This window comes from Haemorhous mexicanus, chromosome Z (assembly GCF_027477595.1).
Source record: "Haemorhous mexicanus isolate bHaeMex1 chromosome Z, bHaeMex1.pri, whole genome shotgun sequence".
Taxonomy (NCBI): Eukaryota; Metazoa; Chordata; class Aves; order Passeriformes; family Fringillidae; genus Haemorhous; species Haemorhous mexicanus.
This window is the reverse complement of record NC_082381.1, coordinates 21,350,680-21,376,446: the sequence shown is the minus strand read 5'-3', so window position 1 is coordinate 21,376,446 and position 25,767 is coordinate 21,350,680. Positions and strand designations below refer to the sequence as shown.

At 55.3% G+C, this 25,767-nt stretch overlaps 2 protein-coding genes across 2 annotated transcripts; both read left to right on the top strand.

Annotated features, from left to right (window-relative positions):
* The first annotated feature begins 6,682 nt into the window (after positions 1-6,682).
* On the top strand, positions 6,683-13,022 carry LOC132322447 (serine/threonine-protein kinase PAK 3-like). The gene is made up of 12 exons (XM_059836938.1): positions 6,683-6,761; positions 7,704-7,741; positions 8,179-8,301; positions 9,265-9,409; positions 10,071-10,134; positions 10,758-10,806; positions 11,119-11,231; positions 11,486-11,603; positions 11,865-11,964; positions 12,246-12,442; positions 12,539-12,676; positions 12,921-13,022. Exons 1-12 carry the CDS (start codon positions 6,683-6,685, stop codon positions 13,020-13,022), a joined length of 1,266 nt encoding a protein of 421 aa, XP_059692921.1.
* A 3,382-nt stretch (positions 13,023-16,404) lies between these two features.
* On the top strand, positions 16,405-22,739 carry LOC132322446 (serine/threonine-protein kinase PAK 3-like). Its single transcript, XM_059836937.1, has 12 exons — positions 16,405-16,483; positions 17,425-17,462; positions 17,897-18,019; positions 18,983-19,127; positions 19,789-19,852; positions 20,476-20,524; positions 20,837-20,949; positions 21,204-21,321; positions 21,583-21,682; positions 21,964-22,160; positions 22,257-22,394; positions 22,638-22,739. Exons 1-12 carry the CDS (start codon positions 16,405-16,407, stop codon positions 22,737-22,739), a joined length of 1,266 nt encoding a protein of 421 aa, XP_059692920.1.
* The last annotated feature ends 3,028 nt before the right edge of the window (positions 22,740-25,767 follow it).

The following is a 25,767-nucleotide window of genomic DNA, read 5'->3' as shown; positions in this document are numbered from 1 at the left end:
GCAGGGTGATGCAGCTGGCAGTGGAAGAGGGGGAAAAGCCTCTCACGAGAATCGTCAGCCGGAGCCTGCTCCCTCTCTTCTTGCGCTGGCATGATGAGAAGCGACGTGTGGCAAAGGTGAGGTTTTGTGTGATGATGCTGCTTCAGCCCTGGGAATGCGCGCGGCTGCCTCCTGCCCTGGCAGCTGGCGGGCTCCCACCTCCCCTGGCCTTGGCACAGGCATGGCCTGGGCTCTGGTGCCTTGGGCTCTGGTACCACCTGCGGCTCTTGGCTGCTCTCCAGGCCGCTTTCCAAGCCCTGCTTTGTGCAGCCCGCTTCCAGAGGAGGAGGGACCTGGAGGAGCTGCTGAGGAAAGAGCAGCGGATGAAGTTTGCCGAGCGCCTGGTAAGGAGAGCCAGGAAGCCCCAGCCGCAGGCTGGAGAAGCCTCCTGCCACCAGGGCTCAGTGTGGGGGGCTGGCAGCTGTTCCCCTGCCTAGCGCTGCACCCGGGGCTTCAGCCTGTGCCCCACATGACGCTCCCTGCACCGGGCCACGTGGGCCGGCTCAGCCGGTGCCGGGCGCAGGGAGCGCCCGGCCGAGGGGCAGAGCCCGCCCTGAGCCTTCCCTCCCGGCGCTCCCCGCAGCTGCTGGAGGATGAGAGCCGAGCAGCCGAGCACCTGCGCTGGGCCCTGCCGTACCTGCAGAGCCCACAGAAGCCCCTGCGACAGGCCGCCATCAGGTTCATCGGTGAGCCACGAGCTCGGTGTCCCTCCCTGCCCCTCAGCCCGGCTGCTGCCCTGGCAGCGATAGCCACGGCCGGGCCGCTGGAGCCCTGCCCGCCCTCGGCGCTTCCTCTGCCCTCCCACGGCCTTGGGCGGCAGCGCCCGGCGGGAGCCCTGCCCGGGCAGGAGGGCGTGCCGCCATAGGGCTGGCAGCACCCCTGTCGGGCAGCTGTGCTGCCTGGGGCCACCACAGGCTCTGTCTTGCCAGGGGTCGCCGGAGTGCTCACCATGGGGCAGAAGGAGGAGCTCCAGGTCCTCAGTGAGGGTGAGTGAGGGCAGCTGCAAATCCCAGCCCCGCAGCTACAATCCCTGCCCGGACTACGGAGGGCTCTGCTCCCTGCGCGGATGAGGGGCAGCGGGGACAGAGCCCGGACAGCTTTCAGGGACACGGCGGGGAGCCGAGGCTGAAGCCCTTGTCTCCACACCCATTCTGGCCACGGCAAGAGCCGGCTGGGATGGCCCTGGCAGGAGTGATTCCCTGCATTCCTGTAATCTGGACCCTGACCTTGGCTCTGTTCCTCTCTTTTCCAGCCCTTCAAGCCCTGAGGGAATGCGAGTGCCCCTCCTTCATAAACCAATATATCCAGCTGACGTTCGACGCAAGATCTGCCGAACTTCGTCTGCAGGATCAGAAGAACCCGTGTCCTTTGGCGACCCCCAGCTCCCATTGAAGACGAGACCACCTGCAGAGCTCCAGGCACAGCTCTTGTTGGTCACAGCTGAGCCTGTGGGAAGCTCCAGGAGCTCCTGTCATCTCCCTCCTTCTTGGAAGCTTCCTCCCTCCCTCCCTCCCTCCCTGCAGTCCCCAAGCCCTGCCCATCCCTTTTTTTGCCTCCCAGTTCACCCCTTTGCTTTGCCTTCCCTTAATAAACAGTTTGGCTTTTTCACTTTAAAAGCGTGTCTGTGAAGCTGAAGCAGCACAAATCCTGAGCCCGGGGACACGCAGGGCCCTGCTGCCGTTCTCTTTCACGCTGTGTGCTGTGCACGGCCACAGAGTAAGAAGGGCAGCTCAGGCTGATAGTGGCACCCTAGAAAACGCTAAGATAAACTCTGAAATGTTAAGCCTTGTGTTTTACCTGCGTAAGTAGTAGTAATTAAAATAATTATTCTGTAATCATAAGAAGAACAAGGAGAAACTGTATGTTCCTAGTCTAAGGTGGCTATGCTTGGATGAAACCTATGTATACTATAGAACAATGTAAGTTTATTAATTAACATGAACGTTATATAAGGATAGAAAATAAAAGCATATCCATCCCGAACCTATGTTGGAGTCAGATTTGGGTCTTTACCCCTGACACCCTGAGCTCTTCAATAAAAGCACCAGCATATAATCATTTCTCGTGATTATGTGCTCCTGAACGCTAACAAGGCTGCAAAGGTCCCTGTCCTGCTGGTTCAGTTGCACAGCACCATGGAGTTGAAGGTCATGCTGAGCATGCTGAGGGGACAAGGACCCTGGGTTTCAGAACAGCCAGCTTGAGTATGCTCTGAAGCCAGCTGTGAGGGATTCCCTGGCAAGCATCTACGGAGGGCAGAGGAGCTGGCAATAATGGAAGTTTTTTACAAAGAGCTTCCTGAAATCACAGCAATGCTCCATCCCTGCCCAGGGGCAGGAAGAGGGCAGAACCAGAGAGCATCGTGGCCTAAAAGTGAGCTTTGGCTTTGCCTAAAAGCAGCAGCAGCAGCAGCAGCAGCAGAGCGGCTGAGACACAGAGGCGCTGAGTCCCAGTGGCCACCGCGCTGTCAGGCAGCGCCTGCAGGCTCGGTGCGCTTCTGGCAGCTCTGGTCTCCCCACAAGTGAGGAATCAAAGGCCCTGCCTCAGGCCCAGTCAGAAACCCAAGCAAGTGAGAGCAGAGGGAGGGGACCCCTCCAAATCTCTCCTGGGCATGGCTGCAAAGGAGCCGCTGCGTCTTCCTGCCCCTCTCTTTGGGATGTACTGGGCCCGGAGACGGCCAGCTTGTGCTCTGCTCTCCCAAGCGCCTTCTGGGCGGGCAGGAGAAGTGCTGCGTGCATGGCGGAGCATCCCGCAAGGGGCTCAAGAGAGCCTCCTGTGGGAACAGGGCTCCGCTCCCTGGCTGGCAACAGCCTGGCTTGGCTGCCCTGAGCGAGAGGCAGGAGCTCAGGAACGTGCAGAGGCAGCGGGCAGCTGGCGTTCAGAGGGGCCCGGGGCTGCGCGCCCCAAGCGACGCGTGGAAACAGACTGGGCGGAAGGAAGATGATCTCCAGCTGGAGAGCCTGTGCTGCAAGGAGCACAAGCAATTCAGCCTTGCCAGGGTTTCTTAAGGGTGTCTTGGTGTTCCCCAGGACATGTAGGCATTTGGGGAAATGCCCTTGGAAGGGAAGGGCTTGATTCCCAAGGAAACTGCTTCCCTAGGAGCCCCCAGACAGGTAGGTGCAGCTGTCTCCCTTTGACTCCCTGTGTTTCCTTTAGTCCTTGAGGCCCCTTGCCCTTGGCAGAGGGGCAGGGGAAGGATGGCAAGAGCAGCTTTGGCATCCGCCTGGGCCTGCAGAGACCAAAGCAAGCATCTGCAGCAGGGATTGTTCCCCACCTTTGAGCACAGGCCTGAGCCGGATCCTTTCTGTCCAGCCAAGAGCCCCAAAGCTCTCTTGGGCATCTGGGAATTCAGAGGCCTTTATGCACGCATGAATGCCGTCTGCCTGGTCTGCTGTGTTTTAACTCTTGGCAAGATGCGTTTGCCTCTTGCTTGCTGGATTGCTGCTGCCGCCACAACACAGAGGAGAAGAACGAGCATGGGAAGGGAACTGCCTGCTGGTGTCCCCGCACTCCTTAGGCTCTGGTCCTGCACTCTTCCATGCTGTCTGTCCTGTGGCGCTGGTGCTCGCTCACTCGCTTGGTTTCACTTGTTTCCTCTGCACAGCTTGGCCTCGGAATGTTTGCTTGGAGCCTGTCTGTCCTACATTCCTATCCGCAGGAAGGCAGCAAGCCGGTGGCAAGGATTTAAGCTGGGCTGCAGCAGAACTGGACCCTGCAGGCGCTGAGAGCTCTCAGCCTGAGCAGGCCACCTGCAGGACCGAATGCTAAAGAGGCAGAAGTAGCCAGGGGATACTTTGTTTCAGCCGGAATGACAATAAAACTCTCAAGATTGCCGAGTGTTTTAAGACTCCCTTCCTTGCTCTGCTCTAGCTAAGTGGCCAGGCCCCTTTCAGAAGCCCAAAGAACGTCCTGAGCCAAGCAGCTTTGCTTGCCTGAACTGGGGAAAGCAAGTGCAGGAAGAGCGGAGAGGAGATGCCTGCGCCTGAGGAGGCCCTTGTGCCCCGTCAGCTGAGAGGTGGTGTAGCCATGACATTTTCTGAAAAATCCCTTTGCCAGGATTTTTCTCCTGAGAGGCTGAGAGGTCTCAGGAAGAAAATGTAAGCAATAACGATCTGCTGCTGTGGAATGCAACAGGTGGCATCTTTGATTGGTCTCATGAGGTTGTTTCTAATTAATCACAGTCAATGGCAGTCCAGCTGTCTCAGGCTGTCTGCTCAGTCACAAGATTCTATTTTCATTCCATTCTTGCCCTTTCCTTGCAAGCCTTCTGATGAAATCCTTGCTTCTATTCATTTACAATACTGCTAATATATCATTTTTATAGAAGATAGATCATACAAGAATAAATCAGCCTTCTGAAACATGGAGTCAAGATTCTCTCTCTTCCATCATCCTGGGAGCCCGCTGAACACCAGCACAAGGAGGGAAAAAGGGGATGGATCATCCCCTTTAGGGAGAGCTTCAGCCATGCCCTGAGTTTTAAGAGGAGCTTAGCCATAGAAAGGAAATGTAATGTTGTGAGGTTTTCTTGGCAAGGCTTTATTTAGTTAGGATTATGGAGCATAGAAAGCTTCCTTCATGATGCGCTGCTTGGATGAAAGAAGAGTATTGCTGATGTGGGGAAGCTCAGAACTCTCCTGGAAGGAGAAAGGAATGGATGGTCATAAGAAGAATGAAACTACCAAAAGAGAAGCTGGGTTTCAGCAGATGTGCTGTGAGCTGTCAGCCTGAACTGGTCACCTGGAGAACAGAATGATGGAGATGTTGAGGATGGGGAAGTAAGCAAAAGATTCTCTGTTCCAGCCCTTGGTTTCAGCAGGACTGGCAATAGAAACTCGAAAGGCTGCAGAGGCCTGGAAGGTTCCCTCCCGTGTCACGCTGTGCCTAAGCTGCCCGGTGCCTTGGAAGCCGTGCGCTCCGGGCGCGCTGTCCCGTTGATGGCTTGCTTGTGAGCGCCCAAGGCTCTCCCCCTTCACAGAGGGTCCCTGCCCCTGCCCCACAGACCCCCTGACAGCTGCCCCACAGCACCCCTCCTGCCTGGCAGAGATGGTATTCCCGTGTGCCCTGCTGTCCCTCAGGGCCAGCCGCAGCTCACAGCGGGGCAGGAGGAGGGGCCAGGCCCTGCTTGTCCCCCCTTGCTGGCAACCACTTGGTATTGAAAAGCAAAGGAGGGCTGAAATGGCCCATCTTCCTAACAGTGCCCTCTCCTTAACCTTTGGGGCACCAAAGCGCTCTGCTCAAGGCGCTCTGAGACACTGAGACATCATGCTTCCTTCTCTAAGCCCTCCAATTGGCTGGGGAAGGTCAGCTGACTTGGAAACAGGGAAAATGAGATGCTTTCAAATGGAGGGAACTCTTCTGGGCAACAACTGCAGTGTTTCAGCAAGAGAATTCCAAGGTAGTTCTGGGCCATTCAACTAGTGCATTGATTTTCAAATGCCACCCTCAGCATTCCAAGTGTGAAGAGCCCAGGGTAAAGCTCCGTTCAAGGCACTGAGCTGTCTGTTATCAGAGGACACGTCTGTGCTGGGTCCCCAGGAAAGCAAGCTTAGCCATGGAGTGGGATTCCACGGGTGAACAGAGCTGATTTGCAGAGCAGCTGTGAGCCCTTTTTTCCCCCTCCCACCCAGTATTTTCTTCCACTTTCAAGATGCCTCCTGGGTCTGCCTCAAGATTTTGAGAGAGAAGGGAATGACCGCAGCTCATTTGTACTGGGATGTGGCTGCCCAAATCTCGGCAAGGAATCTCACAGGGAGCACGGATCTTGGGCAAACATCTGTCACCCTGCAGCTTTGGACTGTTCCAAAGGGGCCTCCTTAGGGCTCGACATCTGCAGGCCATTGCAGAGCAGTGAGCCGCAGGCTGCTGCCAGAGCTCCAACACAACACAGGTGTGGCACGAAGCACGGCACAGCTCTTCCGGATGTTCTGCGACTTTCAGTTGCCAGAGAAACAGCAAGCAGGACGAGAGGAGCTTTGCGTCAAGAGCTAAGCCAGCGTCTCCCTGCCGCAAAGGGAGGCCGGCCTCCAAAGCGAGTCAGAGCGGAGGTCAGCATGCACCCACGTGCTCAAGAAGCCACTGCAGCCTACAATGCTCCTGGACGTTTATTCTCTTGGCTTCTTTTGCCCCCTTCTTTTGTCATTGAAGAAGGGAGGCTTTTCAGAAGCAACTAAGATGCCACCTAGAAGAAGCACACTTGCTTTTAGTCAAAGCTTTGGGAACCAAAGTCATGTTTGCTTGGGTTCCTTGGATGCTAGGAGGGCTGGCTCATTGTTCTGGCCTCCCCTGGGATGCCGTGAGCAATGCCTTATGGAGCGTGAGGTCATTTTCTGCTGCTTTAGGACTGAGGAGAACTTGCCAGGCCTTTCTTTCGCATCAGCTCTGCAGAGGGGTTGGCTGGCTGGGCACAAAAAAGGCAGCTGCCATTGTGAGGTCAAGGGAGCGGTGCCACGTCACAGTGCCGTCAGCACAGCGTTGTCCCGGTGTGCACAAGGCCTGCTTGTCCAGAGCAGCTCTTGCGCTCGCTCCCTGCAGGAGGATCCTTGTGATCAAGGAGTTCTCAGCAGACGGCCTGCACCCCGAGAGGAGCCTTGCTTTTCCCTTGGATGGCATTCAGCGTGCAAACCCGCACAGCGCTGCCAAAATGATCGGGCAAGTCTGTGCCGCGGTTTGCACTGTCTTTTCTCTTGCCTATTCTGCCTACTACGTGACCCAGCTAACTCGTAAGTAAAGGTCCATCCTGGGGCTGGCATCACCTGCCCTTTGCTTGGCTCTGCTCTTTATGCCGCAGTAGTGACCCCGCTGATTTAGGAACAAAATGGCCATGAAGATGCCACCCCTTTGGTCAAGCTCCTGCCAGCAGCAGCAGCTGGAAAGGGGCTATCTGTACTGGGCGGCAGGCACGGAGGATTTGCAGCGTAACCTGCAGCGGTTGCCCTCCCTCGCCGGGAGAGTGCGTGGCTGTGGAGTCTGTCATTTCCTCGGCTTGCTGCTTCAAGCAAGACAAGCTGCAAATTGCAGACTCTGAGAAGAGATCCTCAGAAGCACTTCTACCAACTCTGCGGTTCTCTCCGGGAGTGAAGGAAAGCAGTGTTTGCCCCAAATTCTGCCTCCTGGAGGCCTTGGCTGTGTTACTCGACCCTTTTCTGGTGTGCCAGGCTTGTGATTCCCTTGGCCATGCAGCACAAACTGCAATGCAGTTCGGCTTTGCTGCTGAAGCCGGGAGCAGTTCCTGGGCTGCTTCAGCAGAGAGCTGCCAGAGCAAAGGGGGCCCTTTGTGGAAACTTTCCTGGGCTATCCTCTTCTGCCAATTGATGGGAATTAGTGCATGCCATTGAAAAGAATCTCGAGGTAAAATGCAGGAAAGAGAGGAGGAAAATGCTGCTTGAGCTGCTGGGCACAAGGGAAGCTGAGACTGTTCAGGGACAAGGGGCATTTCCATGGCTGTGTTTCTATTTCTCTCCTGGCAAGAGAGGCCCAAATGCAGACAGAGCCTACCCGAGCGTCCTTCTTTTCCTCTTGCTTGCTGTGGGAAAGAGCTGTTGCTCCTGGAGGCATGCTGGGAAAGGCAAATGCTCTCTGTTGGGACTGACTGGTGCTGTGGCAGTCGCAGGCACAGGCACTTTTCTAAGGGCCTCTGGTTCCTTTTCCCTCGCTGGCTGCAGGTCACCTGACACGCGGATGGAGACGAGCCTGTCCTTTGGTGAGTGGCAAAGGAAGCTGGGACCTTGCTGGCGTGTGAGAATTGTGTGGCAATTCTGCCAGCTTGGCCTTTGGCAGGAGAGCGCAGTGGAGTGCCAGCGTGGGAGGCTGAAAGAAAGGCCAAGTGCCTGCTGGCATCAGCAGTAGCAAAGGGAGCACTGGCTGTTTGCTGATTTTCCAAGGAAAGAGGAGCCTTTCAAGAGATGAAAGGCAAGTGGGCCAGCTCCAAGGTGTCTTGCTGCTTCTAGGCAGCAGGGAAGTTCAAATGAACAGCAAGATGGAGTAGCACCTGATTCAGCCATCTTCCTGGGCTTTTCATGACTCAGAGTCCCACTTGCATCAAAGTGTATGGTTTGCCCTTCCCTTTCCCAGCTCAGCAGAAAGCAGCTCCTCAGGGACTGGCTCTAGCCTGTCTCTCTCACTTGTGTCTGTCTGCAGGGCTCAACAGCAGGGTCAGCGGCTCCTCTGGCTCCCTCTGTTACTGAGGAAGAGGCTGAAGAGGAGCAAAGGAACATCAAGCCTCCAGCTGTTGTCCCTCCACAGCCTGAACGTGCAGAGCCAGTAAGTGGCAGCTGAGCTTGGCACTGCCTTTGGTGCAGGGCCAAGCTTCAAGGTTTGGATGGAGCAGCCCTCGGTACTGGCGGCTGAAGATGCTGGGAGCTGTGTGCCTGCCGCGACGTAGTGCCGCTTCAGGCAAGCCAGGGAGGCCTGGCCAACGGCTTCTGAGCTTTGACCTTCAAGCATCACTTTGCTGGGATGCCGAGAGGGCCTGAGAATGTCTCTTGGCATCAGAGAAGAGGCAGCATTCCATTCTTCCCAGGGCAGAAGTCAGCTTCTTGTGCCCATTGTCAGTGCAGGCTGCCCGTGGTCAGCGGGCAGAGCGGCCCAAAGCCGCAGCTGACAGCCTTGCGGGGTATTTGGGAGCCAGCGGCCCCTGGAGGGCACCTGCCCTCTCCACGGACTAATTAGCTGCACGCACAATGTAGGCTGCGCTGGGCTTCCACGCGGTCAGAGCGGAGTTTGGAGAGGAGAATCCTTGTCAGCACTGCATTGTAAAGGGTGGGTGGGTCTGGCCAGGGCTGGAAGGCGGCTCCGAAGGGCCGCTCCCTAAAGCCTGACATAGAGAGGGGAAATCCATGAAAGAGATCAGAGAAGGGACATGCTCCGGGTTTCTGAGCAGACAGATGCATGCCAACTCCGGGGCGGTTTCATTGCCCGGGAAAACACAGGAGGAGGAAAGCAGCAAGGCTCAGGGGCCATGCTCTGGTCTCTTTCTGGATCTTCACAGCCCCATCTCTACCTTGTTGCCAGTCTCTGTCAGAAAAGCTGAAAAATGGAGCATGGAAGCGGCCATGAGGGGCTGGATCAAAATAGCCTTTGTGCTTTTCCCATTGCCTTGGAGAAGGGAACACGGGAAAGGGCCCAGTGGCTGACGGAATCTTCCGAAGGCCTTGCTTGTGCCCTGCGTTCCGCGGGGCCTCTGGGCCAGCCACCCTTCTGACGGGCAATCCTTTCTTGTCCCAGCTCAACACCCGCTCTGCAATTCGGCCTGGTGCCACCGGAGCAGCATGGCCTGCAGCAGCCAGCTCGCCCCCCGCTGCTGGCACTTCATCCAGCGGCGCAGCCCAGCAGCCCGAGACGAGAGAGGAGCAGGGCCCGAAGACACTGAGTACGTCCGGTGTATTTCTCGTCTGCCAGAGCCGTGCGCTGTGTGCGTGTCTCGGTGCGGGTCGTGCCAGAAGTTCTCCCCGGTCTCAGAGGCCCTTCAGCCCCTCTGCAGAACCTGTTGTTATGCTTGGAGGCAGCGCGGGAGCGCTCAGGGAGCTCCTGTTGCCTGTGAGGGCGGCTGGGCCTGGCTTGGCTCTGCCTGGGCTGCCTTCTGTGCCAAAGAGAAAAGCAGAGATTGTTTCTGCTGGAGCAGAAGGCTGGCACCCAGCAAGTGTGTAGGCCCCAGGGAGCTCTCTGGCCCCAGCTGTTTTCTGGCTCTCGTTCTTACTCCTCCTGCGGCTCAGACACTTTGTGCTTCCAGGTGGCCCTGGCAGTGATGGGGGGTGTGACTGCAGAGGCTGCAAAGGCCCTTGCTTACCTCTTCGGGCCCCGCTCTTAAGGGCTCATCATTTTGGCTTATCAAGCTGTACTTCAATGAAATGAAGTCCTCCTAGGAAAGGCCACCTGATGGAAGGTGGAGAAGATGGCCCTCCCACTTGCTGGTCTCAGCAGCTGGAAGCCAAGGGTCCCAGAGCTGCTGGCAGTGGCCCTGCGTTTGGGATGGTCTGGGGAGCGGCGTCTCTGCGTGCAAGTGAGCGCCCTGCCATGCTTTTGTCTTTCAGGGAGCATTGTGAGTGTGGGCCAGCCAATGAGCAAATACACGGCCTTTGAAGAACTCGGACGAGGGTAAGTGTGTGACGTCAGCTCATTTCACAAAACCGCGGGCCAGGACTTTGGCTGGTGCAATATCAAGTGTGAAGTCAGGCAAGCTCCAGTCATGGTCAGACTCTGGCTTTACCTCCTGTCGCCTGCCAGCGCTGCTCAATCAGAGCAATCCGAAGGCCACATCAAAGACAAGTTGACGCTGGCAATGTCTATCTTGCAGCACTGAGGAGCAGGAGCTGGAGCACCTCCTGCCATTGCAGCTTTATGGCCTGAAAGAGCACCTTGCCATCCAAGAAATGTCAGATTCTCCAAGACAGTGTTCTGGCCAGAATTGTTCTCAATTTCTTGACACACACATGCATGCACACCCACGCAAGAAGAGAGTTCCCCTTAGGTTTGGAAGTGACCAAACTGGGCGCGTGCCTTGGAGATTTGCAGCGGCCCTTGGTCTTCATGCTGGACCTTAGTGTTCCCTCGGACACCCTGCCCTGCATTGGCAGAGGGCTCACGGAGTGATGTGCTGAAAAAGAGAGGCCGCAGATGGCATTTTCTAAGGCGTCCAGGCAGCCTGGGCAGATCTCCGGCCTAGGCTTGCTTTCCGTGCCAGGGCTAAAGGGCTTTTTCTGCTGCTGTTTTCTTTCTAGGGGGTTTGGAGCTGTTTATAAAGCCCTTGACATCAGCAGCGGACAACAGGTAAAGTGCCAAGAGCCCCATGGCATTTTGCAGCTCTGGAGTGCTTTGCCCGCTGCTGCGAGCTCTGCCTGCAGCTTTGGCTGGCCGCTCCACGTCTGCAGCAGAGGCTGTTCCGCTGAAGTACCGTCTAGGCTCAGGGTGCAGAATGCACTTGGGATGGGCTTTGGTGCTTCTGCTGAGCTCTGCAGTCTAGAAACCAGGCACTTTGGCACAGCTGGCTGCCCCATCGCACAAGCACTCGCTCCACGTCTGCGTTTGTGATCTGGAGCAGGCTGCGTCTTCTCAAGGTAACCGTCGCCCATGTCATCTTAGGTGGCCATCAAGATCATGTCGCTTGAGGAGGAGATGTCCGAGGAGCTGGCTGCCATTGAAATCCTGGCCATGAGGGACAACAGGCATCGCAATATCGTCTCCTACTTTGACAGGTTGGCATACTGTCATGGCAATGAGCTAGTGCAAGCCAGAAGAGACAATGCCCTTTGGTCAGTGGCAGAGAACGGAGCTGGTGATGATGATTTCTCTGCTTGTCTCCAGAGGGTGGGAGGAGGTTGACCTGCTGTTCAAGAATCTCTTGCGGCACACGTAGCTTGGAGAGCAGTGGCAAAAGCCTGGCTCAGGCCCTCGGGTGACTGAGCAGTGGCCATTGCTCTCTGTCCATGCCGTGGTTTTCTTCTTCCAGCTACCTGGTGGATGCAGAGCTTTGGCTGGCCATGGAGTTCATGGACGGCGGCACCTTGTTTGATGTGCTCCGGGCAGTGTACCTGGAGGAAGGACAGATAGGCGCTGTCTGTCGGGAGGTGAGGCATCCCACTTGTGCTTCCCCGGGCCTGCCCAGGACGCTGCTTGTTAGCTGGAGGTTAAGGACAGCAGAGATTTCTTGCTCTCAGCTTTCTTTTGCTGCTGCTGCTGTCACAAGACAGAGGAGAAGCACCATGATGCTGCACCCTGGCTCCCCATTCCCATGAGAAAGCAGTCCATCCCGTCGAGCTCTTTCCTTTCTGGTGGTATGAAATCAGATCCTGCACGTTAACTTTCCCTCCCTCCTTTTTCTCTCTCAGTGCCTGCAAGGACTGCATTTCCTTCATTGCCGCCAAGTCATCCACAGAGACATCAAAAGCGGCAACGTTCTTGTGGGCATGGATGGATCCGTCAAGTTGGGTGGGTATCCCTGCTTGTGTGCGGCACTTGCAGCCTGTGCTCTGGGGCTGCCTTTTGGTGAGTGCCACTCGGCCAGGAGCGCCGCTCAGCCAGCGCGTGAATGGCCGGGGTGTTTTTGAAGTGGCCGATGCCTTCTTTCCCTGGCTCCAGCCCCGTGCAAGGAGTGCTCAGCTGCTCTTTCAGCTAGATTCAGCATCTCCTTGCCAGGCTTGGAGTGGGCAATCCTTTTGGCTGCTTGGCCAGTGGTAGCTGGCTTTGACAGGCTTTGTTGTTCTCCTCAGCTGACTTTGGCCTCTGCGCTCAGCTCAGCCCTGAGCGCAGCAAGCGCAGCTCCCGCGTCGGCACTCCCAGCTGGATGGCACCGGAGGTGGTGAGAGGAGAAGCCTACGGCCCCAAAGTGGACATCTGGTCCCTGGGGATCATGGGGCTGGAAATGGTGGAAGGGGAAGCTCCTTACCAGCGGGAAGCCCGTCTCAGGGTAAGGTGCAGCTTAGAAAGAGGGCTCTGTGTGGAGAGAGCTGATGCGGCTAGCAAAGGAGCAGCTCCAGTGTCCTCTTGCATCCGTGTGCTGTAGGTTTTTGAACTGATAGAAAGGAACGGGCCCCCAAAACTGCAGAACCCCAAGCACCACTCGGCTCTCCTGCGCGACTTTCTCCGCTGCTGCCTGCAGGCAGACGAGGACAGGCGCTGGTCTGCCCAGGAACTCCTGCAGGTAAGAAAAAGCAAAGGGCCAAAAAGCCCTGTCAGCTGAGGACGCCTGCATGAAGGGATGAGGAGGAGTGTGGGCCACGGGGCTGAGACGGGTGCCAGGACAGGAAGGCGCAGGAGCACATGCTGCCCTCAATGCTTGCTCTTGGTGTGTCTTTCTGGTAGCCAAGGAGTCCTGCTTGAGCCCGTGAGGATGTGATCCTGGAAAGTAAGGCTTCCTTTCTTTGTTTTCTTTTTCCTCTGGGCAGCATCCCTTTGTGACCTCAGGCCATCCTGCCTCCAGCCTGGCTGCTCTGATCACCTCAGCCAAGCAAGTGCAGGAAGACTGGAGAGGAGACGCCTGCGCCTGAGGAGGCCCTTGTGCGCCGCCAGCGGAGAGGAGGGAGAAGGGGATGTGTCATCATCAAGCAGAGTTTCAGCCATGCCCTGAGTTTTAAGAGGAGCTGGGCTGTAGATAGGAAATCAAAGGCTTTTGTAATTTGCTAGTTTAGGTGATAGTTTAGCTTAGCTTAGGTTAGTTTAGGTGTAAGTTAGGTTTCGTTGAAAGCTCTGTTGGATTTTTTTCAAAAATAAAATTTTTCATTTTAGGTAAAATTTTCAAAAATTTAGGACACATAGGGAGCGACTTTGTAGGACTATAGAAGGTAGCTTAGACAATCAAGGATTGATTAGCTTAGAGGAGAATATTGTTAATTTAGACAAGCTCTGAAGTATCTTTGAAGTAGAAATGAAAGAATTGTCATTATAAAATTAAGCTGTGGGAGGAAAAGCTGGGCTGCAGCAGAACTGGACCCTGCAGGCGCTGCAAGCTGTCAGCCTGAGCGGGCCACCTGCAGGACCGAATGCTAAAGAGGCAGAAGTAGCCAGGGGATACTTTGTTTCAGCTGGAGTGACAATAAAACTCTCAAGTATGCCGAGTGTTGTAAGACTCCCTTCCTTGCCCTGCTCTAGCTAAGTGGCCAGGCCCCTTTCAGAAGCCCAAAGAAGGTCCTGAGCCAAGCAGCTTTGCTTGCCTGAACTGGGGAAAGCAAGTGCAGGAAGAGCGGAGAGGAGGTGCCTGCGCCTGAGGAGGCCCTTGTGCCCCACCAGCTGAGAGGTGGTGTAGCCATGACATTTTCTGAAAAATCCCTTTGCCAGGATTTTTCTCCTGAGAGGCTGAGAGGTCTCAGGAAGAAAATGTAAGCAATAACGATCTGCTGCTGTGGAATGCAACAGGTGGCATCTTTGATTGGTCTCATGAGGCTGTTTCTAATTAATCACAGTCAATGGCAGTCCAGCTGTCTCAGGCTGTCTGCTCAGTCACAAGATTCTATTTTCATTCCATTCTTGCCCTTTCCTTGCAAGCCTTCTGATGAAATCCTTGCTTCTATTCATTTACAATACTGCTAGTATATCATTTTTATAGAAGATAGATCATACAAGAATAAATCAGCATTCTGAAACATGGAGTCAAGATTCTCTGTCTTCCATCATCCTGGGAGCCCGCTGAACACCAGCACAAGGAGGGAAAAAGGGGATGGATCATCCCCTTTAGGGAGAGCTTCAGCCATGCCCTGAGTTTTAAGAGGAGCTTAGCCATAGATAAGAAATGTTATGTTGTGAGGTTTTCTTGGCAAGGCTTTATTTAGTTAGGATTATGGAGCATAGAAAGCTTCCTTCATGATGCGCTGCTTGGATAAAAGAAGAGTATTGCTGATGTGGGGAAGCTCAGAACTCTCCTGGAAGGAGAAAGGAATGGATGGTCATAAGAAGAATGAAGCTACCAAAAGAGAAGCTGGGTTTCAGCAGATGTGCTGTGAGCTGCCAGCCTGAACTGGTCACCTGGAGGACAGAATGATGGAGATGGTGAGGATGGGGAAGTAAGCAAAAGATTCTCTGTACCAGCCCTTGGTTTCAGCAGGACTGGCAATAGAAACTCGAAAGGCTGCAGAGGCCTGGAAGGTTCCCTCCCGTGTCACGCTGTGCCTAAGCTGCCCGGTGCCTTGGAAGCCGTGCGCTCCGGGCGTGCTGTCCCAGCTTTGATGGCTTTGCTTGTGAGCGCCCAAGGCTCTCCCCCTTCACAGAGGGTCCCTGCCCCTGCCCCACAGACCCCCTGACAGCTGCCCCACTGCACCCCTCATGCCTGGCACAGATGGTATTCCCGTGTGCCCTGCTGTCCCTCAGGGCCAGCCGCAGCTCACAGCGGGGCAGGAGGAGGGGCCAGGCCCTGCTTGTCCCCCCTTGCTGGCAACCACTTGGTATTGAAAAGCAAAGGAGGGCTGAAATGGCCCATCTTCCTAACAGTGCCCTCTCCTTAACCTTTGGGGCACCAAAGCGCTCTGCTCAAGGCGCTCTGAGACACTGAGACATCACGCTTCCTTCTCTAAGCCCTCCAATTGGCTGGGGAAGGTCAGCTGACTTGGAAACAGGGAAAATGAGATGCTTTCAAATGGAGGGAACTCTTCTGGGCAACAACTGCAGTGTTTCAGCAAGAGAATTCCAAGGTAGTTCTGGGCCATTCAACTAGTGCATTGATTTTCAAATGCCACCCTCAGCATTCCAAGTGTGAAGAGCCCAGGGTAAAGCTCCGTTCAAGGCACTGAGCTGTCTGTTATCAGAGGACACGTCTGTGCTGGGTCCCCAGGAAAGCAAGCTTAGCCATGGAGTGGGATTCCACGGGTGAACAGAGCTGATTTGCAGAGCAGCTATGAGCCCTTTTTTCCCCTCCCACCCAGTATTTTCTTCCACTTTCAAGATGCCTCCTGGGTCTGCCTCAAGATTTTGAGAGAGAAGGGAATGACCGCAGCTCATTTGTACTGGGATGTGGCTGCCCAAATCTCGGCAAGGAATCTCACAGGGAGCACGGAGCTTGGGCAAACATCCGTCACCCTGCGGCTTTGGACTCTTCCAAAGGGGCCTCCTTAGGGCTCGACATCTGCAGGCCATTGCAGAGCAGTGAGCCGCAGGCTGCTGCCAGAGCTCCAACACAACACAGGTGTGGCACGAAGCACGGCACAGCTCTTCCGGATGTTCTGAGACTTTCAGTTGCCAGAGAAACAGCAAGCAGGACGAGAGGAGCTTTGCGTCAAGAGCTAAGCCAGCGTCTCCCTGCCGCAAAGGGAGGCCGGCCTCCAAAGCGAGTCAGAGCGGAGGTCAGCATGCACCCACGTGCTCAAGAAGCCACTGCAGCCTACAATGCTCCTGGACGTTTATTCTCTTGGCTTCTTTTGCCCCCTTCTTTTGTCATTGAAGAAGGGAGGCTTTTCAGAAGCAACTAAGATGCCACCTAGAAGAAGCACACTTGCTTTTAGTCAAAGCTTTGGGAACCAAAGTCAAGTTTGCTTGGATTCCTTGGATGCTAGGAGGGCTGGCTCATTGTTCTGGCCTCCCCTGGGATGCCGTGAGCAATGCCTTATGGAGCGTGAGGTCATTTTCTGCTGCTTTAGGACTGAGGAGAACTTGCCAGGCCTTTCTTTCGCATCAGCTCTGCAGAGGGGTTGGCTGTCTGGGCACAACAAAGGCAGGGCAGCTGCCATTGTGAGGTCAAGGGAGCGGTGCCACGTCACAGTGCCGTCAGCACAGCGTTGTCCCGGTGTGCACAAGGCCTGCTTGTCCAGAGCAGCTCTTGCGCTCGCTCCCTGCAGGAGGATCCTTGTGATCAAGGAGTTCTCAGCAGACGGCCTGCACCCCGAGAGGAGCCTTGCTTTTCCCTTGGGTGGCATTCAGCGTGCAAACCCGCACAGCGCTGCCAAAATGATCGGGCAAGTCTGTGCCGCGGTTTGCACTGTCTTTTCTCTTGCCTATTCTGCCTACTACGTGACCCAGCTGACTCGTAAGTAAAGGTTCATCCTGGGGCTGGCATCACCTGCCCTTTGCTTGGCTCTGCTCTTTATGCCGCAGTAGTGACCCAGTTGATTTAGGAACAAAATGGCCATGAAGATGCCACCCCTTTGGTCAAGCCCCTGCCAGCAGCAGCAGCTGGAAAGGGGCTATCTGTACTGGGCGGCAGGCACGGAGGATTTGCAGCGTAACCTGCAGCGGTTGCCCTCCCTCGCCGGGAGAGTGCGTGGCTGTGGAGTCTGTCATTTCCTCGGCTTGCTGCTTCAAGCAAGACAAGCTGCAAATTGCAGACTCTGAGGAGAGATCCTCAGAAGCACTTCTACCAACTCTGCGGTTCTCTCCGGGAGTGAAGGAAAGCAGTGTGTGCCCCAAATTCTGCCTCTTGGAGGCCTTGGCTGTGTTACTCGACCCTTTTCTGGTGTGCCAGGCTTGTGATTCCCTTGGCCATGCAGCACAAACTGCAATGCAGTTCGGCTTTGCTGCTGAAGCCGGGAGCAGTTCCTGGGCTGCTTCAGCAGAGAGCTGCCAGAGCAAAGGGGGCCCTTTGTGGAAACTTTCCTGGGCTATCCTCTTCTGCCAATTGATGGGAATTAGTGCATGCCATTGAAAAGAATCTCGAGGTAAAATGCAGGAAAGAGAGGAGGAAAATGCTGCTTGAGCTGCTGGGCACAAGGGAAGCTGAGACTGTTCAGGGACAAGGGGCATTTCCATGGCCGTGTTTCTATTTCTCTCCTGGCAAGAGAGGCCCAAATGCAGACAGAGCCTACCCGAGCGTCCTTGTTTTCCTCTTGCTTGCTGTGGGAAAGAGCTGTTCTCCTGGAGGCATGCTGGGAAAGGCAAATGCTCTCTGTTGGGACTGACTGGTGCTGTGGCAGTCGCAGGCACAGGCACTTTTCTAAGGGCCTCTGGTTCCTTTTCCCTCGCTGGCTGCAGGTCACCTGACACGCGGATGGAGACGAGCCTGTCCTTTGGTGAGTGGCAAAGGAAGCTGGGACCTTGCTGGCGTGTGAGAATTGTGTGGCAATTCTGCCAGCTTGGCCTTTGGCAGGAGAGCGCAGTGGAGTGCCAGCGTGGGAGGCTGAAAGAAAGGCCAAGTGCCTGCTGGCATCAGCAGTAGCAAAGGGAGCACTGGCTGTTTGCTGATTTTCCAAGGAAAAAGCCTTTCAAGAGATGAAAGGCAAGTGGGCCAGCTCCAAGGTGTCTTGCTGCTTCTAGGCAGCAGGGAAGTTCAAATGCACAGCAAGATGGAGTAGCACCTGATTCAGCCATCTTCCTGGGCTTTTCATGACTCAGAGTCCCACTTGCATCAAAGTGTATGGTTTGCCCTTCCCTTTCCCAGCTCAGCAGAAAGCAGCTCCTCAGGGACTGGCTCTTGCCTGTCTCTCTCACTTGTGTCTGTCTGCAGGGCTCAACAGCAGGGTCAGCGGCTCCTCTGACTCCCTCTGTTACTGAGGAAGAGGCTGAAGAGGAGCAAAGGAACATCAAGCCTCCAGCTGTTGTCCCTCCACAGCCTGAACGTGCAGAGCCAGTAAGTGGCAGCTGAGCTTGGCACTGCCTTTGGTGCAGGGCCAAGCTTCAAGGCTTGGATGGAGCAGGCCTCGTTGCTGGCGGCTGAAGATGCTGGGAGCTGCGTGCCTGCCGCGACGTAGTGCCGCTTCAGGCAAGCCAGGGAGGCCTGGCCAACGGCTTCTGAGCTTTGACCTTCAAGCATCACTTTGCTGGGATGCCGAGAGGGCCTGAGAATGTCTCTTGGCATCAGAGAAGAGGCAGCATTCCATTCTTCCCAGGGCAGAAGTCAGCTCCTTGTGCCCATTGTCAGTGCAGGCTGCCCATGGTCAGCGGGCAGAGCGGCCCAAAGCCGCAGCTGACAGCCTTGCGGGGTATTTGGGAGCCAGCGGCCCCTGGAGGGCACCTGCCCTCTCCACGGACTAATTAGCTGCACGCACAATGTAGGCTGCGCTGGGCTTCCACGCGGTCAGAGCGGAGTTTGGAGAGGAGAATCCTTGTCAGCACTGCATTGTAAAGGGTGGGTGGGTCTGGCCAGGGCTGGAAGGCGGCTCCGAAGGGCCGCTCCCTAAAGCCTGACATAGAGAGGGGAAATCCATGAAAGAGATCAGAGAAGGGACATGCTCCGGGTTTCTGAGCAGACAGATGCATGCCAACTCCGGGGCGGTTTCATTGCCCGGGAAAACACAGGAGGAGGAAAGCAGCAAGGCTCAGGGGCCATGCTCTGGTCTCTTTCTGGATCTTCACAGCCCCATCTCTACCTTGTTGCCAGTCTCTGTCAGAAAAGCTGAAAAATGGAGCATGGAGGTGGCCATGAGGGGCTGGATCAAAATAGCCTTTGTGCTTTTCCCATTGCCTTGGAGAAGGGAACACGGGAAAGGGCCCAGTGGCTGACGGAATCTTCCGAAGGCCTTGCTTGTGCCCTGCGTTCCGCGGGGCCTCTGGGCCAGCCGCCCTTCTGACGGGCAATCCTTTCTTGTCCCAGCTCAACACCCGCTCTGCAATTCAGCCTGGTGCCGCCGGAGCAGCATGGCCTGCAGCAGCCAGCTCGCCCCCCACTGCTGGCACTTCATCCAGCGGCGCAGCCCAGCAGCCCGAGACGAGAGAGGAGCAGGGCCCGAAGACACTGAGTACGTCCGGTGTATTTCTCGTCTGCCAGAGCCGTGTGCTGTGTGCGTGTCTCGGTGCGGGTCCTGCCAGAAGTTCTCCCCGGTCTCAGAGGCCCTTCAGCCCCTCTGCAGAACCTGTTGTTGTGCTTGGAGGCAGCGCGGGAGCGCTCAGGGAGCTCCTGTTGCCTGTGAGGGCGGCTGGGCTTGGCTTGGCTCTGCCTGGGCTGCCTTCTGTGCCAAAGAGAAAAGCAGAGATTGTTTCTGCTGGAGCAGAAGGCTGGCACCTAGCAAGTGTGTAGGCCCCAGGGAGCTCTCTGGCCCCAGCTGTTTTCTGGCTCTCGTTCTTACTCCTCGTGCGGCTCAGACACTTTGTGCTTCCAGGAGGCCCTGGCAGTGATGGGGGGTGTGACTGCAGAGGCTGCAAAGGCCCTTGCTTACCTCTTTGGGCCCCGCTCTTAAGGGCTCATCATTTTGGCTTATCAAGCTGTACTTCAATGAAATGAAGTCCTCCTAGGAAAGGCCACCTGATGGAAGGTGGAGAAGATGGCCCTCCCACTTGCTGGTCTCAGCAGCTGGAAGCCAAGGGTCCCAGAGCTGCTGGCAGTGGCCCTGCGTTTGGGATGGTCTGGGGAGCGGCGTCTCTGCGTGCAAGTGAGCGCCCTGCCCTGCTTTTGTCTTTCAGGGAGCATTGTGAGTGTGGGCCAGCCAATGAGCAAATACACGGCCTTTGAAGAACTCGGACGAGGGTAAGTGTGTGACGTCAGCTCATTTCACAAAACCGCGGGCCAGGACTTTGGCTGGTGCAATATCAAGTGTGAAGTCAGGCAAGCTCCAGTCATGGTCAGACTCTGGCTTTACCTCCTGTCACCTGCCAGCACTACTCAGTCAGAGCAATCCGAAGGCCACATCAAAGACAAGTTGACGCTGGCAATGTCTATCTTGCAGCACTGAGGAGCAGGAGCTGGAGCACCTCCTGCCATTGCAGCTTTATGGCCTGAAAGAGCACCTTGCCATCCAAGAAATGTCAGATTCTCCAAGACAGTGTTCTGGCCAGAATTGTTCTCAATTTCTTGACACACACATGCATGCACACCCACGCAAGAAGAGAGTTCCCCTTAGGTTTGGAAGTGACCAAACTGGGCGCGTGCCTTGGAGATTTGCAGCGGCCCTTGGTCTTCATGCTGGACCTTAGTGTTCCCTCGGACACCCTGCCCTGCATTGGCAGAGGGCTCACGGAGTGATGTGCTGAAAAAGAGAGGCCGCAGATGGCATTTTCTAAGGCGTCCAGGCAGCCTGGGCAGATCTCCGGCCTAGGCTTGCTTTCCGTGCCAGGGCTAAAGGGCTTTTTCTGCTGCTGTTTTCTTTCTAGGGGGTTTGGAGCTGTTTATAAAGCCCTTGATATCAGCAGCAGACAACAGGTAAAGTGCCAAGAGCCCCATGGCATTTTGCAGCTCTGGAGCGCTTTGCCCGCTGCTGCGAGCTCTGCCTGCAGCATTGGCTGGCCGCTCCACGTCTGCAGCAGAGGCTGTTCCGCTGAAGTACCGTCTAGGCTCAGGGTGCAGAATGCACTTGGGATGGGCTTTGGTGCTTCTGCTGAGCTCTGCAGTCTAGAAACCAGGCACTTTGGCACAGCTGGCTGCCCCATCGCACAAGCACTCGCTCCACGTCTGCGTTTGTGATCTGGAGCAGGCTGCGTCTTCTCAAGGTAACCGTCGCCCATGTCATCTTAGGTGGCCATCAAGATCATGTCGCTTGGGGAGGAGATGTCCGAGGAGCTGGCTGCCATTGAAATCCTGGCCATGAGGGACAACAGACATCGCAATATCGTCTCCTACTTTGACAGGTTGGCATACTGTCATGGCAATGAGCTAGTGCAAGCCAGAAGAGACAATGCCCTTTGGTCAGTGGCAGAGAACGGAGCTGGTGATGATGATTTCTCTGCTCGTCTCCAGAGGGTGGGAGGAGGTTGACCTGCTGTTCAAGAATCTCTTGCGGCACACGTAGCTTGGAGAGCACTGGCAAAAGCCTGGCTCAGGCCCTCGGGTGACTGAGCAGTGGCCATTGCTCTCTGTCCATGCCGTGGTTTTCTTCTTCCAGCTACCTGGTGGATGCAGAGCTTTGGCTGGCCATGGAGTTCATGGACGGCGGCACCTTGTTTGATGTGCTCCGGGCAGTGTACCTGGAGGAAGGACAGATAGGCGCTGTCTGTCGGGAGGTGAGGCATCCCACTTGTGCTTCCCCGGGCCTGCCCAGGACGCTGCTTGTTAGCTGGAGGTTAAGGACAGCAGAGATTTCTTGCTCTCAGCTTTCTTTTGCTGCTGCTGCTGTCACAAGACAGAGGAGAAGCACCATGATGCTGCACCCTGGCTCCCCATTCCCATGAGAAAGCAGTCCATCCCGTCGAGCTCTTTCCTTTCTGGTGGTATGAAATCAGATCCTGCACGTTAACTTTCCCTCCCTCCTTTTTCTCTCTCAGTGCCTGCAAGGACTGCATTTCCTTCATTGCCGCCAAGTCATCCACAGAGACATCAAAAGCGGCAACGTTCTTGTGGGCATGGATGGATCCGTCAAGTTGGGTGGGTATCCCTGCTTGTGTGCGGCACTTGCAGCCTGTGCTCTGGGGCTGCCTTTTGGTGAGTGCCACTCGGCCAGGAGCGCCGCTCGGCCAGCGCGTGAAAGGCCGGGGTGTTTTTGAAGTGGCCGATGCCTTCTTTCCCTGGCTCCAGCCCCGTGCAAGGAGTGCTCAGCTGCTCTTTCAGCTAGATTCAGCATCTCCTTGCCAGGCTTGGAGTGGGCAATCCTTTTGGCTGCTTGGCCAGTGGTAGCTGGCTTTGACAGGCTTTGTTGTTCTCCTCAGCTGACTTTGGCCTCTGCGCTCAGCTCAGCCCTGAGCGCAGCAAGCGCAGCTCCCGCGTCGGCACTCCCAGCTGGATGGCACCGGAGGTGGTGAGAGGAGAAGCCTACGGCCCCAAAGTGGACATCTGGTCCCTGGGGATCATGGGGCTGGAAATGGTGGAAGGGGAAGCTCCTTACCAGCGGGAAGCCCGTCTCAGGGTAAGGTGCAGCTTAGAAAGAGGGCTCTGTGTGGAGAGAGCTGATGCGGCTAGCAAAGGAGCAGCTCCAGTGTCCTCTTGCATCCGTGTGCTGTAGGTTTTTGAACTGATAGAAAGGAACGGGCCCCCAAAACTGCAGAACCCCAAGCACCACTCGGCTCTCCTGCGCGACTTTCTCCGCTGCTGCCTGCAGGCAGACGAGGACAGGCGCTGGTCTGCCCAGGAACTCCTGCAGGTAAGAAAAAGCAAAGGGCCAAAAAGCCCTGTCAGCTGAGGACGCCTGCATGAAGGGATGAGGAGGAGTGTGGGCCACGGGGCTGAGACGGGTGCCAGGACAGGAAGGCGCAGGAGCACATGCTGCCCTCAATGCTTGCTCTTGGTGTGTCTTTCTGGTAGCCAAGGAGTCCTGCTTGAGCCGTGAGGATGTGATCCTGGAAAGTAAGGCTTCCTTTCTTTGTTTTCTTTTTCCTCTGGGCAGCATCCCTTTGTGACCTCAGGCCATCCTGCCTCCAGCCTGGCTGCTCTGATCACCTCAGCCAAGCAAGTGCAGGAAGACTGGAGAGGAGACGCCTGCGCCTGAGGAGGCCCTTGTGCGCCGCCAGCGGAGAGGAGGGAGAAGGGGATGTGTCATCATCAAGCAGAGTTTCAACCATGCCCTGAGTTTTAAGAGGAGCTGGGCTGTAGATAGGAAATCAAAAGCTTTTGTAATTTGCTAGTTTAGGTGATAGTTTAGCTTAGCTTAGGTTAGTTTAGGTGTAAGTTAGGTTTCATTGAAAGCTCTGTTGGATTTTTTTCAAAAATAAAATTTTTCATTTTAGGTAAAATTTTCAAAAATTTAGGACACATAGGGAGCGACTTGGTAGGACTATAGAAGGTAGCTTAGACAATCAAGGATTGATTAGCTTAGAGGAGAATATTGCTAATTTCGACAAGCTCTGAAGTATCTTTGAAGTAGAAATGAAAGAATTGTCATTATAAAATTAAGCTGTGGGAGGAAAAGCTGGGCTGCAGCAGAACTGGACCCTGCAGGCGCTGCAAGCTGTCAGCCTGAGCGGGCCACCTGCAGGACCGAATGCTGCAGAGGCAGAAGTAGCGAGGGGATACTTTGTTTCAGCCGGAATGACAATAAAACTCTCAAGTATGCCGAGTGTTGTAAGACTCCCTTCCTTGCCCTGCTCTAGCTAAGTGGCCAGGCCCTTTCAGAAGCCTGAAGAACGTCCTGAGCCAAGCAGCTTTGCTTGCCTGAACTGGGGAAAGCAAGCGCAGGAAGAGCGGAGAGGAGATGCCTGCACCTGAGGAAGCCCTTGTGCCCCGCCAGCTGAGAGGTGGTGTAGCCATGACATTTTCTGAAAAATCCCTTTGCCAGGATTTTTCTTCTGAGAGGCTGAGAGGTCTCAGGAAGAAAATGTAAGCAATAACGATCTGCTGCTGTGGAATGCAACAGGTGGCATCTTTGATTGGTCTCATGAGGTTGTTTCTAATTAATCACAGTCAATGGCAGTCCAGTTGTCTCAGGCTGTCTGCTCAGTCACAAGATTCTATTTTCATTCCATTCTTGCCCTTTCCTTGCAAGCCTTCTGATGAAATCCTTGCTTCTATTCATTTACAATACTGCTAATATATCATTTTTATAGAAGATAGATCATACAAGAATAAATCAGCATTCTGAAACATGGAGTCAAGATTCTCTGTCTTCCATCATCCTGGGAGCCCGCTGAACACCAGCACAAGGAGGGAAAAAGGGGATGGATCATCCCCTTTAGGGAGAGCTTCAGCCATGCCCTGAGTTTTAAGAGGAGCTTAGCCATAGATAAGAAATGTTATGTTGTGAGGTTTTCTTGGCAAGGCTTTATTTAGTTAGGATTATGGAGCATAGAAAGCTTCCTTCATGATGCGCTGCTTGGATGAAAGAAGAGTATTGCTGATGTGGGGAAGCTCAGAACTCTCCTGGAAGGAGAAAGGAATGGATGGTCATAAGAAGAATGAAACTACCAAAAGAGAAGCTGGGTTACAGCAGATGTGCTGTGAGCTGCCAGCCTGAACTGGTCACCTGGAGGACAGAATGATGGAGATGTTGAGGATGGGGAAGTAAGCAAAAGATTCTCTGTTCCAGCCCTTGGTTTCAGCAGGACTGGCAATAGAAACTCGAAAGGCTGCAGAGGCCTGGAAGGTTCCCTCCCGTGTCACGCTGTGCCTAAGCTGCCCGGTGCCTTGGAAGCCGTGCGCACCGGGCGCGCTGTCCCGTTGATGGCACTGCTTGTGAGCGCCCAAGGCTCTCCCCCTTCACAGAGGGTCCCTGCCCCTGCCCCACAGACCCCCTGACAGCTGCCCCACAGCACCCCTCCTGCCTGGCATAGATGGTATTCCCGTGTACCCTGCTGTCCCTCAGGGCCAGCCGCAGCTCACAGTGGGGCAGGAGGAGGGGCCAGGCCCTGCTTGTCCCCCCTTGCTGGCAACCACTTGGTATTGAAAAGCAAAGGAGGGCTGAAATGGCCCATCTTCCTAACAGTGCCCTCTCCTTAACCTTTGGGGCACCAAAGCGCTCTGCTCAAGGCGCTCTGAGACACTGAGACATCATGCTTCCTTCTCTACGCCCTCCAATTGGCTGGGGAAGGTCAGCTGACTTGGAAACAGGGAAAATGAGATGCTTTCAAATGGAGGGAACTCTTCTGGGCAACAACTGCAGTGTTTCAGCAAGAGAATTCCAAGGTAGTTCTGGGCCATTCAACTAGTGCATTGATTTTCAAATGCCACCCTCAGCATTCCAAGTGTGAAGAGCCCAGGGTAAAGCTCCGTTCAAGGCACTGAGCTGTCTGTTATCAGAGGACACGTCTGTGCTGGGTCCCCAGGAAAGCAAGCTTAGCCATGGAGTGGGATTCCACGGGTGAACAGAGCTGATTTGCAGAGCAGCTGTGAGCCCTTTTTTCCCCCTCCCACCCAGTATTTTCTTCCACTTTCAAGATGCCTCCTGGGTCTGCCTCAAGATTTTGAGAGAGAAGGGAATGACCGCAGCTCATTTGTACTGGGATGTGGCTGCCCAAATCTCGGCAAGGAATCTCACAGGGAGCACGGAGCTTGGGCAAACATCTGTCACCCTGTGGCTTTGGACTGTTCCAAAGGGGCCTCCTTAGGGCTCGACATCTGCAGGCCATTGCAGAGCAGTGAGCCGCAGGCTGCTGCCAGAGCTCCAACACAACACAGGTGTGGCACGAAGCACGGCACAGCTCTTCCGGATGTTCTGAGACTTTCAGTTGCCAGAGAAACAGCAAGCAGGACGAGAGGAGCTTTGCGTCAAGAGCTAAGCCAGCGTCTCCCTGCCGCAAAGGGAGGCCGGCCTCCAAAGCGAGTCAGAGCGGAGGTCAGCATGCACCCACGTGCTCAAGAAGCCACTGCAGCCTACAATGCTCCTGGACGTTTATTCTCTTGGCTTCTTTTGCCCCCTTCTTTTGTCATTGAAGAAGGGAGGCTTTTCAGAAGCAACTAAGATGCCACCTAGAAGAAGCACACTTGCTTTTAGTCAAAGCTTTGGGAACCAAAGTCATGTTTGCTTGGGTTCCTTGGATGCTAGGAGGGCTGGCTCATTGTTCTGGCCTCCCCTGGGATGCCGT

Coding starts and splice junctions, on each gene's coding strand:
- LOC132322447 (XM_059836938.1), top strand. CDS start 6,683: ATGATCGGGCAAGTCTGTGCCGCGGTTTGCACTGTCTTTTCTCTTGCC. Junction 7,742..8,178: donor GGAGACGAGCCTGTCCTTTG/GTGAGTGGCAAA, acceptor GTCTGTCTGCAG/GGCTCAACAGCAGGGTCAGC. Junction 10,807..11,118: donor ACATCAGCAGCGGACAACAG/GTAAAGTGCCAA, acceptor ATGTCATCTTAG/GTGGCCATCAAGATCATGTC.
- LOC132322446 (XM_059836937.1), top strand. CDS start 16,405: ATGATCGGGCAAGTCTGTGCCGCGGTTTGCACTGTCTTTTCTCTTGCC. Junction 19,128..19,788: donor GCAGGGCCCGAAGACACTGA/GTACGTCCGGTG, acceptor TTTGTCTTTCAG/GGAGCATTGTGAGTGTGGGC. Junction 20,525..20,836: donor ATATCAGCAGCAGACAACAG/GTAAAGTGCCAA, acceptor ATGTCATCTTAG/GTGGCCATCAAGATCATGTC.